The 18,791-nt window shown below is 33.8% G+C and overlaps 1 protein-coding gene across 1 annotated transcript; it reads left to right on the top strand.

Annotated features, from left to right (window-relative positions):
* The first annotated feature begins 701 nt into the window (after positions 1–701).
* Positions 702–17,916, top strand: LOC128989100 (uncharacterized). Its single transcript, XM_054410960.1, has 3 exons — positions 702–708; positions 6,997–7,219; positions 16,242–17,916. Exons 1-3 carry the CDS (start codon positions 702–704, stop codon positions 17,914–17,916), a joined length of 1,905 nt encoding a protein of 634 aa, XP_054266935.1.
* Positions 17,917–18,791: the final 875 nt, after the last annotated feature.

The following is an 18,791-nucleotide window of genomic DNA, read 5'->3' as shown; positions in this document are numbered from 1 at the left end:
GTTTGTAGCAGTATAAATCACCCTTTGGATTGTGCAATAATGTTCAGTTATAAGTTTAGTTATGTTTTTCCTTTTTAGCATATTTTTAAATTATCTAGGTAGGCTATATATTACAAGTTTTTTGGGTTTTCTTTTCTGAGTCGATTCGTCTCTTCTACTAAACCTATTTCCATAATCTTTTGTTTTAATTAAACGTGTGCACACACAGATTTGCCACCAAGCATCATCTTTCATTTATCTACTGTATTACTTTACCGAAAAACATAAATTTGATTTTCTCCGAATTCTTACTTTAAATAAAGATGTAGGCTAGTTCAACAGTTCTAATTACCTACATATCCAATATATTTTGGTCTAATAACCTTCAGTGAAATGCCGGCTTTAAGCTATTGATTATTAAGACTGAAGAACGCTGATGAATCACGAATCAACAATAACTATAATTATTTTAGGACTTATCTGCAATCAACGATACGAAATTCCATTGTTTATTATATTATGTCTTGGTCTTAAAACACTCCTAGAAATAAAGGCTCTCATTTGAGATATTGATAGTTTGAATCATCAATTATCAATTCAATCAATTAGCAATTACCAATTATTTAAGATGGGGACGCCACTATGTGCGTATTTTAGCCCAAAAGATGAGTGAAGGATGAGTGTAGGGTGAATGGCGCGATCTTTTAGTCTTGTTAGTGACAATGGCCGGTATGTTCCTTAGACACATCTCTTTACAGCCAACGACAACTAGGGACCTACAGTTTATAGTGGAATTCGAACCACATTTTTCCTTGTAATTAACTAATTGTTCTAATTATCTGTATAGTACTGCGGATATGCGTAGTACCATATTTAATTCTTTTAGTCTATGGTAGTACTCACCAGTTCGGACGTTAATCCACATCAGTGAGCATCGCATCCACAGTGCATGCCAATAAATATCCACAATTCTGTTAAAACTGTAGGAGGAGCTATGTTCACGAAATCACCCTTTCAAATTAATTATATATATACTTGTTATATAATAGTTTATTTTTATAGTTATATAGATTAATTTTCATGGCAGGAGTTATATACAATCTTTAAAGTAATAGGTATTTCATTACATTAATATGACCGTTAATATTTGACCAATAATATTTTTGAAAGCATCCAAACTTAACTAAAAAGACATAACCATGTTAGTAGCATATTTAAGATATTAGTAGTTTTAAATGATATTAAAGTGTTATAGTGATGAGATATTACAGCTTTAAAAACATTTTTTTATTGATTGAGCAGAGTTGTGTAAACTCACCTCACAATATTCATTTTAGGCTAGGCCTATTCTATAAATGCTTAAAGTTAATAACAAAGAGATACGAATTACAAAAGATATTTTATTGAAACAAAAGAACAAACATGCAACGAAATTTAAAAGGCTAAGTTACGTTGTAATGAAAGGTTTGACAATGGAGTGTGGACTGAAGTTATAATAAAATAGAAGATTAATTTTTAAATAAAGGTTCAAATTTAAAATAGTATAATTATGGGCTTTATCTCAGGGTAGGGTGTCGTGCTGGCTTGAATGCTAAAATTAATAAATTAAATAGTGTCCAAATAATTAATGTGTTAAGCTTACAAAATCCCAACAATGAAAAATCTTATTTTGAGGTTGTCCAAAAGGTAAGTCTAATGTTCACTGAATTCAAAAGAGTTTAAAAGAAAAGTTTATACTTAATTTTGAAAATGATGTTGAAGTTAGTCCTCTTGAGGTTGACTGTAATATACTTGAATCTAAAAATTGGATTTTCTTGATGAATTTAATTAATTTAACTTAGAAAAAAATCTGGACTCCTTCTTTTAACAGTTTCAATTTTCAACTATGGCTGCCCTGCTCTTCTCAATCTCAATGTTCACCAAGGTTTATTGTTGAACACATGGATCACTGCTTCATTGCTTCTAGAATTTTGATTCCTTAAGGACTAATTTTGAAATTATATTATAAGAAATTGTGATGTACAGTATAGCAATTCTCTTACATATTTAATAAATAACTAAGTTGTGGGCTTTGTAAAAAAATATATAGGCTATGGAATGAATATTATTAATGATTAACTGAACAGATTAATGAAATTGTATAAATTAGGAAAATGAATACTAGGCCAGCCTTTCTGAGGAGTGATTAATAACAAAGATGTATGAACAAAAGTTAACATTTTAAGAAACTTTAATGCAAAAAAAATGAATGAATGAAATGAAATATTACAGTTGGCATATATTATTTAATAATGAATGTACAAAATTCACCTATACCAAACCCCTGTGTCAAACGAAAATGAAATATTAGTAAAAAACAATTACATTTACTTCTGGTTATTGAGTTTCTTTTATCGTATTAAAGAAACAGTAATGTCAAAGCCACATTGACATATTTTTAAAAAGTGTACAGGCCTTGGTAAAGCTTACTACTACACAAGACCACTTTTTATGTCTCAAACAGGTTTTACAGTACATATAAAACACCGCCCAAAGCTGGAAATCCTTTGTTGTTTACTGCAAACTCGTATTTCCCTGCTGCAGACTTGAACGTTAGTTACTCTTGTAGGAAATAACATTCCTTATTTAAATACGAGTACTTAGATTTAGTAGCAAGATTTAGCGTAGCAGTTGCAAAAACAACGAGTAAAAACAATGAATACATTATATTTTTCTTACATTATTTATTTACCTTGTAATGTATTTCTTAATCCTTTCCACTGTTAAAATTATTAATATCGCTCAAGATTTGGAGTCTTACAAAGGTTATGAGGATGACTGCAACATTAAATGTATTTTCCCTGTATAGCCTAAAGTAGGAAAGTAATCAAACAAGAATAGATCCCTAAAATAGTTTAAGTATGGTGCAACAATGTACAAAATCTGTAGCGTACAGTCTCTGAAATCATATAAACTAATCTAACTTATTTAGCTAACTCTCTAAACCTGTGCTAAAGTTATAATTGCCTTGCAAATAGTCGGAGATGTTCTAGTTGGCAAACATCAGTTTAACAGGGATAAGTATATCACATTGCTTTGTCCTTGTATGATTGTATTGTTACGGTGACTCAAAACAGCTTAATTGTTCCGAATCCGAGTGAAATACATATAATAGAGTGAGTTCGATTTAACGTGTTTCTTTGTCCATCCTTTTTTTAAGAATAGATTATTCGTTTTAATAATTAAATTTCACAATAATAAATCACAACACAATTACTTGAAACAAATAATAACAATTTAAAATAAAAAAAAACAACTAACTTAACCGATGTTACATCTTTACATGTTTGCACCCTTACAACTCTTTGATCAATTAAATCACTTTCTCTGACGAATACCACCTATATCAGCTGCAGCTTGTAGACGTTTAGTAAGTAATTAATTCCGTGACACAAATTCCTCAGCTCAGAGTAGTTACAAGACAAGTCAGTAATTAGTCAATGTCAAGTCCAGTAATTGCCTGGAGCTCTGTGACGTCATGAGACAACTGTTACGCCACTCACTGTGACGTTTACGGTTCTTTAACTATAACTAGATGAAAAATCGTGTCACCCGTGTCAACTATGTAATGTATTTTACCTACGACCGTTTTTTTTTAAGTAGCCGTTTCAGTACAGTTCTTAGAATTGAAAAGTATCTCATAACAGCATTGTTTACTTTCATAACAGCATAGTTTTACTCATAACAACACGGGTAACGGACCAATAAGGTTCAAGGATTGAGAGAGGAGAAGTAAAATTATAATGATTTGAAATTCAACTAATCAGCTGTTTAGGCCAATTTAATTGTTGATTGGTGCAATTAGTGTTTGATACAATGTTTCGTTGCATCACTGTCAGTGGCAATGAGAGGTCATAAACGAAAAAATACCCTTTTTTAGAAGTTATGAGTAGTGATTTTTAGCAATTAAAACAATGACATAGGTAAAGTATGGTACGCAACTCGTGTAAATAATGTTAACGACACTCGTAGAAGTTTTTAAGGCACTCGCCAAGGCTCGTACCTTAAATTTTCTACTCGTGTCGTTAACACTAACTTTACGCAATCGTTGCGTAAACTACTATTTCACCACACTATGATGTTATTAGCTGTTTTACATACGTTAATTAGAGGCTGAAAGTTACGTTTTGCTGGCCATGCCAGCTGTCATCGTCATTTGGGGACCGAGCAGGTTTTTACATCCCTAGGGCCGCAAAATCAGCTGCCCCCATGCATATTAAATACACAATCAGGATCCATAGCATTGCAATAGAATTGATCTATTTTCACCGTTGCCTAGCAACTGTTTATTATTATTTTTGCTGGGGTGCTGAAATTACTTCTTCGCATAACCTTAAAGTTGCGTTGACTATCAGTGTGCATTAATTATTATTGTGAATAGTAGTAGTGTGGTGAAAAATAGAGTTCGTACCACGGACCGAAATGGTTTTGCAGCTATCGATCGTTTAAGTTACAAACGTTTAAAGTTTAAAAACTATCTCGAGCCGGCAAAACCTCATTTCCGGCCCTAGGTACGAAATATACTATTGTTTACCTCTTATATTTTTTCAAATTTATTTCGTCTGTTTAACTACTTTTACACATTAAGCTGATTTTATAATTTATATATTTTTGGACGATTTTGTTATATTTTAACAGATCACCAGTTTGAGAAAACATTAATCGTCATTTATTTTTGTCGCTTTTGAGTAAGATTATTTTTTTGTGCATTTCCCTATAGGGCAATGCACAAGTAGCTTTTACACGTAGGTCTCGTGGTAACACGATAGCTCGGAGTAATTTGGGTCTGATTTTGATGACATTTTGCATAAATGTGTTGGGTTTGCATAAGTGTGTTGGGATTGCATAAACTTGGATGAATTTGCGAACCAGTAAGATCGGGTCATGAGAACGGGGTGTTTTGGGGGTTTGGAAAATTCCCAACTTTAATTAAGGCCATTCTGGAGATTTCAAGAGTGACCATTTCGTCTCAATTCATCAAAGAGAGAAACTAGTAAGCTATACGTATGAATAAAGACGTTTTAAATATCTAAAGTCATTTCAGAATTGAGATTTCGATACTACATTCTTATGATAGTGTTATTGGTTTCAATAAGGGATAGATACAGGCAAGTTACAGAAGTTCTCCCTAGGGTGTTATAAGGCACGTGTCTGGACACACTGTTGTCCCTAGGGAAATTACTACTGGACACTGTATATGTTTGCAGCTGACAAGTTTGCAGTATTTAAGTTTTAAGTTATCTATTTAATGTTTTATACTGACAATATAGTTAAAATGTGTGATGCTGGATTCACCCGCCGGAAACTATTTTTATGATTACCTTTTAAGGACAGTACTTTAGCCAAGAACAGCTTAAATAAAGCTTTTGCTTGCTCTAGAGCTTGTCATCCAAAGTGACTTTATTCTACTGGAAAAAACAGTAACGTTTTATAATATTCAGTCATAGTTTATTTAGCTGACAGGTGCATTATTGGAAAATGTCAGTTAAAGCTGTTCAAGCCGTGTGATGACATCGGGTAGTTTTTAGGATGGATGGGTATTGTCCATAGAATGTGCAAAATCGTTCTAAATATTTTTACATTCTTACACGGCACAGTCTTTTTGTAAGTTGAGACCATGTAACATGTACATCAAGATTATTTAGTACTGGTCACATATAGTTAAAATTATTTTACAAGGTCGAAGTATAACAAACGTTTTATTAGTCGTATCCAATCGACTATCGATCAAAAACGCGATAAGTCGATCAATCTATACCAGTAAGCAATAACGGGGATATTTATTGATTACATTTACGGCATCCAAAGGTTTCAACAAAGATTTAATATAAAAAGTAAAATATTTCCTTGTGTAATTGCAACCCCGCTAAGTGTCCCATCAGGCTTCATTACACTGTCTTAAATCACGTCTTTGTCCCCAACATTAAACACTCGTTAACTTGGCTGGCCTAATGTTGATGTTGTCTGTGTTGTTATTTACCTTTAAACAGTTAAACAGTGTTGGCAGGTTTTTTTAAACAGTATTTGTGCATTGTTATGTCAATATTTATGTCAATTAAAAGTCAAAATCTTTTATTTAACGGCCACAGTACACAATGCAAAATTATCTTCATCTACTGACAAAAGGTTTGTAAACGATAGTTTTTATACACGAAAATTGTATTCACACCCTGCAGTAAAACAACATCAGGCTCTGGGTTATTTCTCTTTTTTGCTATTATTAGTTCACCATGTAGCCAATTCAATAGGAATACAATTTTAGCTATCTTTGTTCAGTATCTAGAGCAGAATCCGTGAAATTAGAAGGCATGATAGTATCAATATGGAATTGTATATTATTGATTTCGCGAAAACATATTCAAACAAAATGAAGTTTTAGAGAGACCTAAATGCAGTATCTCGAATATTAACGTTTGATATTAATATCATAAGTTACTTATGGTAGATATACTTTTAGAATTGCAAGCAAAAATAAGTTATAATCTCTTTATTTTTTAGTTTTAGTCCAGTTAAATGACTAATCAGGCGAAATAATTACCGGAGGGTTGAAAAATTTGTTTAAACGTTTGTTTATTAGATTAAAAGAAATAAAAAGTTCTGATAGGTGGGGTCAAGCTTGACTAAGGGAAGGGCTCTTTATGTGACTTATTTTAGTTGTCCGCTTACATATCGGAATCTGTAAGTCGTATTGAAAAGTGTTAAGTACAAAAGTTAAAGCTGACAAAATTCCCTACAAAAAAACGGCTTAAGCCAGGTTTTCCTAGACGCGGAAGAGGAGCGTGGAGAGCGGTGGGCGGAGAGCGGAAAAGCGATTAACATGGCGTTCCGCTCCGCTTCTAGGAAAACAATAACATTAAAATTACCTAAGACAAGAGGAGTCCGCTCTCCGCGTTCCTCTCTCCGCTCTCCGCTTTCGCCCCAAGGAAAACCCAGCTGTGTTTTGTGCCAGGTGAATTCCGCACTGTTGTGTTTACTCAGATACTGTCAACAGCACAAAACATGCCAAACAACAACGACAAACCACCACCAAGACCGTAACAGTCGACATTGATTTCACTGAAGAAATGGCAGTGACAGTAAAGCAAGAAAACTTTCTTTGTAATGACAAAAATGAGGCCAGCTTCGTCAATATGCTCTCTCAGAAAATGATCTCCGAGAGTATTGAAGTCAGACAAGCTGATGCTGATAGAACAATTGCGCGGTGTGCAGTGGGAAAAATAGCCACACTGTATAAATATGTAAGGTAAATTAATACCAACAATCTTGGAATAGTTTCAAAGGGTAACAAAAAAAACATAAATCATTAATAATTTTTTTTTTACGACTCGTAATGAGATATCTGCCATTTGGTTTTTGTGTTTTAAATTTACATTTTAAAAGCTATTAAGGTATCTTTATGAAATTTAATATTCATATTTGAAGATGCTATTTTAGATAAAGCAAAAATTAAGAAATGTTTTTATGTCAAATAATTGGACAGTTGTACTTTTGAATAGAAATTGTTGAATGAACATTTGCTCGAGTAGTTTGAGTGTGCCATAATTTCGTTCAAAATAAATCATTTGAATATTGCGACTGCTAGGTGTAAGCCCTTCTTTTCGTATACTTTGAGTCAACACACGCCGATATATATCAATATATATCAGTATATTGGATGGCTGCAAATTTTCTGAGGCTCACTGCAGTGGTTAAAATTCTGCTATTTATGGTAGAAAAATATTTAGTCTGGCAGAAAAAAAAACTAGATATTATTCGGTTAACAAATGCTGCTCTTTGATGTTGAGTTGGACAGCTTAGTACTGTATTTGATTAGTAGATCCAAAAGGTTATGGAAAATATGATAGTGTCTTTTAAAAAACATAAGAAAAATGATATACAAATAATTTATAACATCTCAACTTATTTGTCAATTTTTGTTTGATTTTAACCTCGTTTTATTTTTTTCCATTTGATATGTCGTTGTTGTTTACTTATTCAAGACCAAACATAATAACATCAACATATACTGCTGCAAAACGGAAATTATACAGGAAAGTTAAGTACTGTGTACAGTTGATTACTTTTCTTTGAATAAAATTTTATTTTCTAACAGGCTGAATCTTTCCATATTAACTAGCATTTATGATAATCTTGAATATTCTTTATTTAACACCATGGCAGTTGTTTTATACTCTCACTTTGGCTAAATCGAGAAGATTAGAGTAACAGTATATTGGTTCCATAAACTATTTCATAAATTATGCAGTATAGTTTGTCCACATAGAATTTCTTAGTGCATAAAAGTACAACGTTCAACAAAATATATCTTCTTTACATCATTACAGGGAAGGTATAATTTTTGTTTAAGAGGATTTAAACTTTCCCCTTGAAATAAATCTGCTGTTTAAGGTAGGTTTTAATGAATATGAGAGAGGAAGGCTTAACTTTGCTAGGGTGGTGTTCGTTAATAATCTTACGTCCTTTTGTCCTCGGCGATGCGACAAAACAAAACCTTTCTTCATTGGTATAACATACATTTTGTCAAGACCAAAACTTACTATCTAAAACTACGGGGAGTGAGCTGGTCTAGTGGTAGAGCGTGGGGCTTAAGATCCTAGGTTCAAATCCCACCAAACGCCAACGGATTTTATCCATGTGATGATGCCAAAACCCTCTACGACTAGCTTTAGTAATGTGTAAAGCTGTTCCGGGCTAGAAACCTAGCGTCCTAGGATGTAAAATATGGTAAATAAAAAAATAAACTATCTAGAACAAAATGTTTTAGGTTAGTACTGGTTGTGAAAATCCCAGTTCAAGGGTCACCTCATTTGAAACCTAGAAGCATAGGATAGGATCGGTAATGCTAGTTTAGTGATATAGTGCAGGGCTCAGTCCACGAGGTCCAGGGTTTAAATCCCACCAATCACCAATGGATTTAACTTTGTGATGAACCCACAATTCTCTGGGCCAAGGTTGAAGAAATGATAAAAACAATTTTGGGATGGAACTTAGGTTCTGAGATAGAAAAGTAGGAAATTAAAAAACAACTTAAGACTTTGAATTATTAGAAGCACATAAAGCTAAAAAGCGCCTTTGCCTCAAGCCAAGTGACAGTAATCCTACTTCTTAATGAGTTGTAGCTCTCCTTTCTGATCCTGATATGTTGAACTAATATTGTAGAATTTGGAGGAGGTATTAAATGTTTTCGCTATCACACACCTAACAGTAGAATAAAAGGGTGGTACTAATGATAACTTTATACATCTTAAGTAAAATTGTTTTATTTAAAAACACTGCTTCCTAAAATCCGTACCATTTTTTATGATACTGCGATACATATATTTATTTATAAGCGCATTTATTTCAGTATATAAACGCGCGTAGGCTATGTTGTGTGAGCTTACTAAAAGAAGTTCTATTCTAACGAACATTGGAAATACTTTCTGCTTATGAATCAGAAATTAATAATTTTGAATTTACTTTTACCGTAACGAAATCCTAACTCTGCACATTAATGAAGCTCGGCTAAAATAACATATTTCACTGATCTTCGTGCATCCATTGTGGTTTTCGGTGTCAACCGTGACGTCAGTTTTAGATGTATGGATGGATTCATTTCACTGGTTCTAGAATTCCACCGTTAAGGATGCGCTCTACCTCAGCTCAGAAATCTCAGCTCGGGCTTCAGTAGCTATGTTGCGCCATTGAACAGCCCCGCGAGAAGTGCTTGCAGACGTTAACGGCAACTGCCTTTGTAAACTACCCATACATGCCAGTAAATAACAACGAGTGGGGTTTTACAGAACATAGAACAATCTATGCGACCCTGGTTTTAGAATTTTAAAGTAATAATTCTATAATGAGTTAAAGCAGTTTAAAATTACCGTTTTTGTCTACATTCAAAAACGATTTTCAGGCTCTTGGTACGTTGTTAAACATATTGAAACCAAACCAATTTAGATAAATTATTCCTATTCAAAATGCCACCCTAACTTTGATTCTAAGTTAAGTGTAGCCTTTGGAAACACGGTTGCCCCAGACCCTTGCGTTTACACAAAACGGCAGGGGTAGAGCGCACCCGTAGTGTTAAACAACATAGATAGTCTTTTCCCTTAATTTATTTGAACCTATAGAAACCAAAAATGTTTTATTATTCAACCACTTAGCATATATAACATTTAATTCTCTAAAAATTATATGTAAGATATTCCACAGAAACGAAGGGAAACAAAATCTCATTTTCACTTTAATTGTTATTTTGGTAAAACGTTTTAAAACTTAACACTCGGTGCGACTAAAAATATTGAATTACAACAAAAATAAATATTTGTCAACCTTTTAAATGACTCAGGAACAGTGAATGACGAAGAAAGTGTTGTGAAAGTTTGAAACTGTTTAGAACTTTAAGGATGTTTCTTGGTTGAATACAGTTGGTAAACTTCGTTCACAATTGTACTCAGGATGGAGTCTATAAGATAATCCATGTTAGCATTTAATTCAAATTAATGCAAACTGTTGTTAAATATTATTAAATCTACTTTGACAAACGCTTTTAAAAGTGGAGATAGTGCGAAAATTCCATATATTTTTCATTCATAATAATTGTGTTATGTAATTCTTAACCAAAAATAAATTCTAGCCAAGAAAACAATTCTAATTAATAATAATGAAATAGTGTATTAGGCCCCACAAGGATTGGTTTAAATAACATTGATCACCAAAAAATGTTTATTTTACGTTATTATTGGTAATACGTACGTTATGTCTGTGACAAAAAGGTCTAATGGTAAATCCCTTAAAGAGGCCCTAGTTCTTATCCCGATAAACTCCAATAACTGTTGGTGTGAAAATGTATGTGTAAATCAGTCAAGTAAAAATATGTGGGTTTACTGTGATGAAAACTGTAAATCTCTTTAAACAAAACTGTAGAAAATAAAAGAGTAAAACGGTTTGTTTTAAAATCAAATCTCATGTTATATGGTTTTCTTTAATTGATATATTTTTATCCTTCACTGAAGCCCAAACATCTAGAAACCGATCTAGATTATTTACGAGGGGTTTTATCTTTTGCAGCGTAAATCAAGCTTTGTGGGCGCTGTTTTTAATTAAATGTGACTGAGACAGGCTTAACATGGCCGAACCGGATATTTACAATTGGCTTTTGTGCTTTTTACGAAACGAGAACGCTAAATTTTCCATACTCTAGATGTAAATAGCTTTAGACAGTCAAATGTCTTATAACGGGAGTTTTTTTAATAGTTGTTACAGAAAAGTACAAATCAAAATTGTAATATTATTACTACTGTAGTTCAGCCAAGATATACAGTTCCCGTCTTTTTATATTTACAATTGGCTTTTGTGCTTGTTCACGAAACGACAACGCTAAATCTTTTCGTACGCTAGATGTATATAGTTTTGGTCAGTGAACGATTTAATGACTAAAGTTTCTGAAATAATTTAAAAAAGTACAATTCAATTTTTTTTTATTAGTACTGCAGTTCAATTAAGATCTAGAGTTCCCGCGTTTTGGATAAATAATGTCTTTCAGTATTTTATAGCATTGAAACTAATAAAAAAAGAAAAAAAACAGTATTCTCTATTCTAATCGAATTTGCTTTGTTGCTTAAAACACTCGAGAAAATAAATCCATCTTGGATGTTAATTATTCTACTATTTAGTTTTTTTTTAGATTAAAGAACACTATTTACCTAACCCACCATTTTAAACTTCCCTATCCCAAGCGTGATGTATACAACTTCTTTACTTCTTGAGTGATGTAAAGTTGAAAAAAAACTCACTCGGTGAGGTAATGAAACCCTTTTAAATAACATTGAGTGCTTAACTTAAAAAATATACCTCTATGGAGCCAACGACGTTCAACGGTAGAAATCAGCTGTGCGCTTGAATTTTATTGTTATGTTTTGAAGAATTTTCCTAACCTAGCTTTTGTTTGTAAATGAACGTTACTGTTAGAAGATGAGTGAAATGGACAATGCAAAATATTGTTCGTAACCTCCTGTATATTGTCGGGTCAGGTAAAATCTTGTACGTTACACGTTACGCAAGAGCGTGTTTACATCACTTAGGTAAATTATGCAGCTCGCTTCCGCTCGTTGCACAACATTCACCTGCGTGATGTAAAAACACTCTTACTACACTTGTAAGGTAAATAGCTATTGTTGAGTTTATAAACTTAGTCAGCTGCCTGCGGACATTTATTGTTTACTGACCCTATTATAACGTCAGGTTTTCTTATTACAAAAGTATGTGAATGCATTTTTTATCATAACTGTACAGTATGAGTTGTATTTTTACGAACTTATTGGATTCTTTAACTTCTGAAGAATTACCAGGGCTGTGGCTTGTTCCTTACACCCATTTTATTCGTTTTTACAGTATTAAACTCAAATCACAATTTGACTAACGCTCACATCATTTTTTAGACGCTAGGCTCTACCACTTGATTGTGTTCCACATTAATTATGGCTAGCCATAGGGCTTGAGGAATTGTCACTTAAAAATCCATTGGTGATCGGGTGGGATTTGAGCCCGAGATCTCAGGGACCGAAGTCCCACGCTTTTCACTAGACCAGCTTGTTCCTCCAAGGCCCACACTTTGCTAACCATCGAATGTACAGTCTACTTCCCTAATTATCATTTTCAATGCACAGACCAATTCGATATTTTAATGTATACAAAAAGTAATTGAAATTACTGATATTGAATGTGGACATCAGTGAACTTTGTCTACTATTGTATCAGAGATACACCAATACACCAGCTGAAACCACGAGTAAACATTTACCTATTTCCTGTTGAATATGCAGATGAGTTTCTCAACTCTGTAATCCTAGCGTCATAACAGCAGAGCTAGAAACTCTAGCAGCACATTAGCATCATAATGGTAGATTAACGTCAGTTTCTACTTTGTTTCAGGAAAGTAATTACAAGGTATAATACTAGTACATTAACCTCTTATTTCTATTATGTATTACTAACTTGCAAACAATTACTACACCCAGTCGACAAACCCTGTACATTATAACTTAGAATATTTTTAAACTTAATATTAGGCTATTATGAGTTTTCGACTTTATAACTTAGATAAATACAATGTCATGGCTAAGAAAGGTCGTGTAAATTATTGCAAATTTGAAATTGATCATGTCAAACTGAAATAAGAGAACTAGTTAAAGATAAGAACTTATATCTAGATCTGAGTTGAAAATAACTGTGTTTCATTCTATTTTATCATTGTTGTTCACTGCTCCAAAGAGTTTAACAATTATTGATAATCAATGAAAAAAGAAGCAATAATAAACATTGCTTCTTTTTTCATTGATTATCAATAATTGTTAAACTCTAACTACTTTAAATTCTCTGATTGGTTTGTTATTTATTTTGGTACTAGCTGTGTGCACGTTATACGGACAGGGCTGTAGTCAGTTGAAACCTTCTTATGTTCAGAACAACAGTTGGTTTCCAGATATGTTTGCAAAACTGGTGAACCTAAAAAATAGGAAACCTTCGCAAATACGTTTACTTACAGAAAAACAGGGGGAACAAAAGACTGATGGAACAAAAAAGCACTGTAAATTAACAAAAGTTTTAATAATTGCTGCAGACAAGTCATAAATGTTTTTTTTTTCAAGTAAATTGTATGAGATTTTTAAATTTGTGGTTTTTTTTATAAATAATAAATAAGTGTAGTATCATTACATGTAGCTTTCATTGGTGAAAGATAAAAGTCATTTTAAACCTTTGATGTTCTAAGTTTCCAACTATCAACGGCCCAACGGCAACTAAGAGCATGTGGTGAAATGAAAATGTACTTTGTATGCAATTTATTCAAAGTACCTGGGGACCGAGCTTTGCTCGGAGAAAATCATTAGTTCACTCTGAAAGCAGTCTTAGTATCGGAGATACATAAATCTGTTCCCAAACTCCTCACGGCTCGCCTTTACAACGTCCTACACCATTTCCTACGTCATGGACCTGTTTCCCTCCATTCCCATAGCACTTTAAGATTGTAGATACCTTAATCTAATCGTTATTAACAGTTCCCACACTCCGGACAGCTCGCCTTGACTACTTCCTTCACCACTTCCAACGTAGCGGACCTGTTTTTCTCCCTTCCCATAGCATTTCAGAATTGCAGATACGTTAATCTAATCGTCATAAACAGTTCCCACACTCCATACTAATCGCCTTGACTACTTCCTTCACCACTTCCTACGTCGCAAACATGTTTCCCTCCCTTCCCATTGCATTTAAAGATTGCAGATACATTAATCTAATCGTCATAAACAGTTCCCACACTCCGGACAACTCGCCTTGACTACTTCCGTCACCACTTCCTACGTCACGGACCTGTTTCCCTCCCTTCCCATAGCATTTTAGGATTGCAGATACCCTAATCTTATCGTCATAAACAGTCCCCACACTCCGGACTGCTCGCATTTACTACTTCCTTCATCACTTCCTACGTCACGGACCTGTTTCCCTCTATTCCCATAGCATTTTATGATTGCCTTTACTACTTCCTTCACTACTTCCTACGTCACGGACCTGTTTCCTTCCCTTCCCATAGCATTTTAGGATTGCAGATACCTTAATGTATTCGTCATAAACAGATCCTAGACTTCGCACTGCTACCCTTGACTACAATGTCTCGAGTAATCTTAAGTATAATCAATCTTTGGTATAATCTTTGCTCAATATTAACAAGTGATGTTTTTCCTTTTGTACTGTATTTGTAATTTGCTAGTATACTGTGGGTAGTTGGTTTATTATGAACACGTGCTACAACTTCAAGTCGTTGTTTACCTTTTCCTTGTTATTTAATTCAACCAACATGGTTACTTAGCAACCCATAAGACTAATGTTAAAAAAAATGTGACTTTCAGTTTCGTTTTTCTACGTAATTAGATTTTTGTTGGCAGTTCTAACTGCATGAAACTTGTTTTTAGGCCAAAAATAAACTATTTACAAGATTTGAAGAAAATCGTCGGAGCCGTTTTCGAGATCTTTCTGCAAGCAAGCAAGCAAGCAAGCATACATACAAGCAAACATTGCTCGTATTAGAGTATAGGATATGCGACTATTAATGATTGATGATGATTTTATTGATAGTTTTCCCACCATTTAAAACCCATTACTACAATTAAGTTTATTTACATCTATATATTTTACTTCAAGAGTTGTTGAAATGTTTGCGCTTTAAATGCGGTTAAGTGTTTATTCCATCATTGAATATACTTTTTACTAAATTACAATAATGATAATGTAATGTGGAGATGTCATTAATGTAAACATTATTATTGTTGGCAATTAATAATATTGTATATTACAGTAAAACCTCGATAAAAGTTCTCTCATGGAGATAATCAAGATGCAGACTTCTTATCGAGGTTTACAGTAACATATAATTCAGGGTAATAAAAGGCTTAACCAACTACTATTAAAAACTACGATTTATCCGGTTTTGAGAGTTCGAATTTATCCTTTGCTTCTTATACCTTTACTTTCTATACCATATAGAACTAAACTAACGTCATTGCTTTGCATAAAATAACACTATGTGGTCGACCCCTTAAAGGTAAATTGGAAAAAATGTTTCGCGATCAGTGAACAACACTTCTCAAGTTAAACCTTTGTAAGGATAATACTGGCAATAACCACGACGGGGGCGTGTTCCGGTCAACTTGGCTGTCTATCAGAACTTACATCGTTTTATAGTATACTCGGGAACTTCCGTTTAAGTTTCGGCAACTGTACATCCGATGTAATATGTGATGCATATTATTTAGGTTTGATTTTGTTTTTATAACACTAGAAAAAGTTTGAGCCAAGAATTTGATAAAAAAATTGATCAACAAGGATTATTTTTTAGTTTCGATATTCAGATTTAACATTAAATGGTACCACATGGTACTTACGTTAATAAGGAGTTGTCATCAACATATGACTTAACACACATGATTTATGTTATTGTTTTTAATGTTTATGTTTGTGTTTATATATTTTTCATTCAGTTAAAATGGTTGAATAAAATAGGTTGTACATTCTCTTGTATCTTGTTTATTATATAATTTAAGGACTTGATAACTGGCGACGAGGAAAACCAAAATGGAGTCAACTGACATTACATTACATTTAAACAGTTACAAAAGGATTAGAACATCAATCAAGGCACAATTGACTAAATTAACAAACAAGCTGAACAATCATGAAATTGATCCTAGGCAAGTTGACGAACGTCTAGAACTTCTGGACTCAACATGGACTAGATTTCTTGAAGTACAAGAGAAAATAGAACAAATAATAAACGACACAGAACTGGATGAAGAAGTGAATTACAAGATGGACATTGAAGAAGTATTCATTACGTTGAAGATTATGTTGAAGCAGTTGAAACCTATTTCACTTTCAAATACAACTCAAGAAATCAATGGTAATGCAAGCAACTCTACTGGCAATACAGCTTCAACATTCCATATTTCATTTGTACCTTTCAGTGAAGATGAATCTTTTGACAATTTTACAAAAAGACTTGAAGTATTTATGCACCTGAAACACGTATCAGACGAAACTACAAAGACATTCACCCTACTTAATGCCCTACCTCCTACGTTACATCAAAAGCTCTACAACATTTGTGCACCTGACACGCCACTTCAGAAAGATTATGATGACCTTATAGCTTTATTAAAGCTATACTTGGATCCTCAACCAAGTGTTTGGGCACGGCAACATAATTTCATAGTACGAGAGCAAATGATAGGTGAATCCGTTACAGATTTTACAGTTGAACTGAAGAAACTTGTTACTCCTTGTGAATTCAAATGTTCTTGTGGAAAATCTACAGCTGAAACTATGCTACGTTTACAGTTCATCAGAGGATTGCGAGATGCTGAGATAAGAACGAAACTACTACAAGTAGAATCAGACAAGACCTTCCAGGAAGTCATAAATACTGCTAAGATAATGGAACTATCTAAAACTGAAAATACAATGATTACATCTTCACAACATAAAGCCGAAATTAATCAAGTGATCTCAAAGCCTACTAATAAACGATTCAATACAAACAGTGAAATGAGAATTAAATCTACAGGACACAACAACAGTTCATTCACATTCCAATCACTTAAGGGAAAGTGTTACAGATGCGGTGACCAAAAGCATAAAGCAAACAAATGTAAATTTACTGAACACTGGTGTAGAAAATGTGGAAAGATGGGTCACATCGCTCGAGTTTGTCTGAGCGAGAATACCATGACAAAATTTAAGAACTTGAGAAACACATGTCAAGCTGATGTCTTAGTTGAAGAAGATGAATCTTATGAAATGAACTTAATAACTTCAAAAAACTCAGATAAGTTTAATTTGAAGGTGAACATTGAGGGGAATGAAATTACAATGGAACTAGATACTGGGGCCGCATTGAGCACCATATCTTACAAGGATTACATGAATCTAGGATTGAACAAATCCATTCACAAAACGAAAGTGGAACTTCGTACTTATACTGGGGAGGTTTTCGAGCCTGTTGGATATGTATTTGTGAAATGCACATACAAAAATCACGATTTCATTGGTAAACTATACGTGATCAACCGGAATGTCGATCCTATCTTTGGACGTGATTGGATAAGGGAAGTTAAACTAGATTGGGCTGACCTTAGGAGTATTACAAGTTCTCACATGCATGCAGATATCGATAGACTGATTGAGAATTACAAGGATGTATTTGATCAAAATATTGGTGTTATTCCCGAGGTAGAAGGTCATATACAACTACTTGAAGATGCCAAACCGGTTTACATGAAACCTCGTTTAGTGCCATATGCTTTAAGACCTAAAGTTGAAGAAGAACTGGACAGATTGGAAAAAAATAGGAATCATCTCGAAGGTTGAACAAAGTGATTGGGGAACTCCAATCGTTCCAGTCGTAAAACCCAGTGGCAAGGTCAGAATCTGTGCAGATTTCAAAGTGACTTTAAATAAACAAATTAAGGACATCAAATACCCTATTCCACGTATTGAGGACATTTTTGCAAAAATGAGTGGTGGTAAGTACTTTTGTACACTAGACATTAGTAACGCTTATTTACACATGGCAATGGACCAAGAAAGTGCGCTACTACAAACAATCAGTACACATAAAGGACAATATAGGGTAAATCGACTCATGTTCGGAATCAAGACTGCTCCGGCTCTATGGCAAGGGTTTATGGACAAAATACTTTCTGGAATTGATGGCGTTCAGTGTTTTTTTGACGATATTATTATTCAAGGTTCGACTGAGTCTGAGGCCCTAACAAGGCTAGAAAGTGTTTTGAAAGTCATAAGGAGACACAACCTCAAACTAAATAAAGACAAATGTAAGTTTTTTCAAACACAAATTCTCTGCCCCCTATCACCCTGCAACCAACGGACAAGCAGAGAGATTTGTTCAGACTGTAAAGAAACAGTTAATAGCAATGGAGAATGATGGAGGAGATTTGCACTTCAAAATAAATCACATCCTAATGTCACTAAGGAATGCCACAAATGCGACAGGGTCCTCGGCATATGAACTTTTGTTTGGGAGACGAATAAGGACAAGGCTGGATCTTATGAAGAGACCACAAGATCACACAGAAATGCCCGACGGATGTACTAAAATCAAAAGAGAGTTTCGGGTGGGGGACAGGGTTCAGGTGCGCAATTTTGGAAAAGACGGAAAGTGGAAATTTGGAAACGTAAGAAGGAGAGAAGGATTGGTGCATTATCAAATCGAGATGGACAAT

This window comes from Macrosteles quadrilineatus, unplaced genomic scaffold (genome assembly GCF_028750875.1).
Source record: "Macrosteles quadrilineatus isolate MER2022 unplaced genomic scaffold, UCM_ALF_1.0 Scaffold_3__2_contigs__length_128488019, whole genome shotgun sequence".
In the NCBI taxonomy this organism is placed as follows: Eukaryota; Metazoa; Arthropoda; class Insecta; order Hemiptera; family Cicadellidae; genus Macrosteles; species Macrosteles quadrilineatus.
The sequence above is the reverse complement of the archived record's forward strand: the minus strand, read 5'-3'. Positions and strand labels throughout refer to the sequence as shown.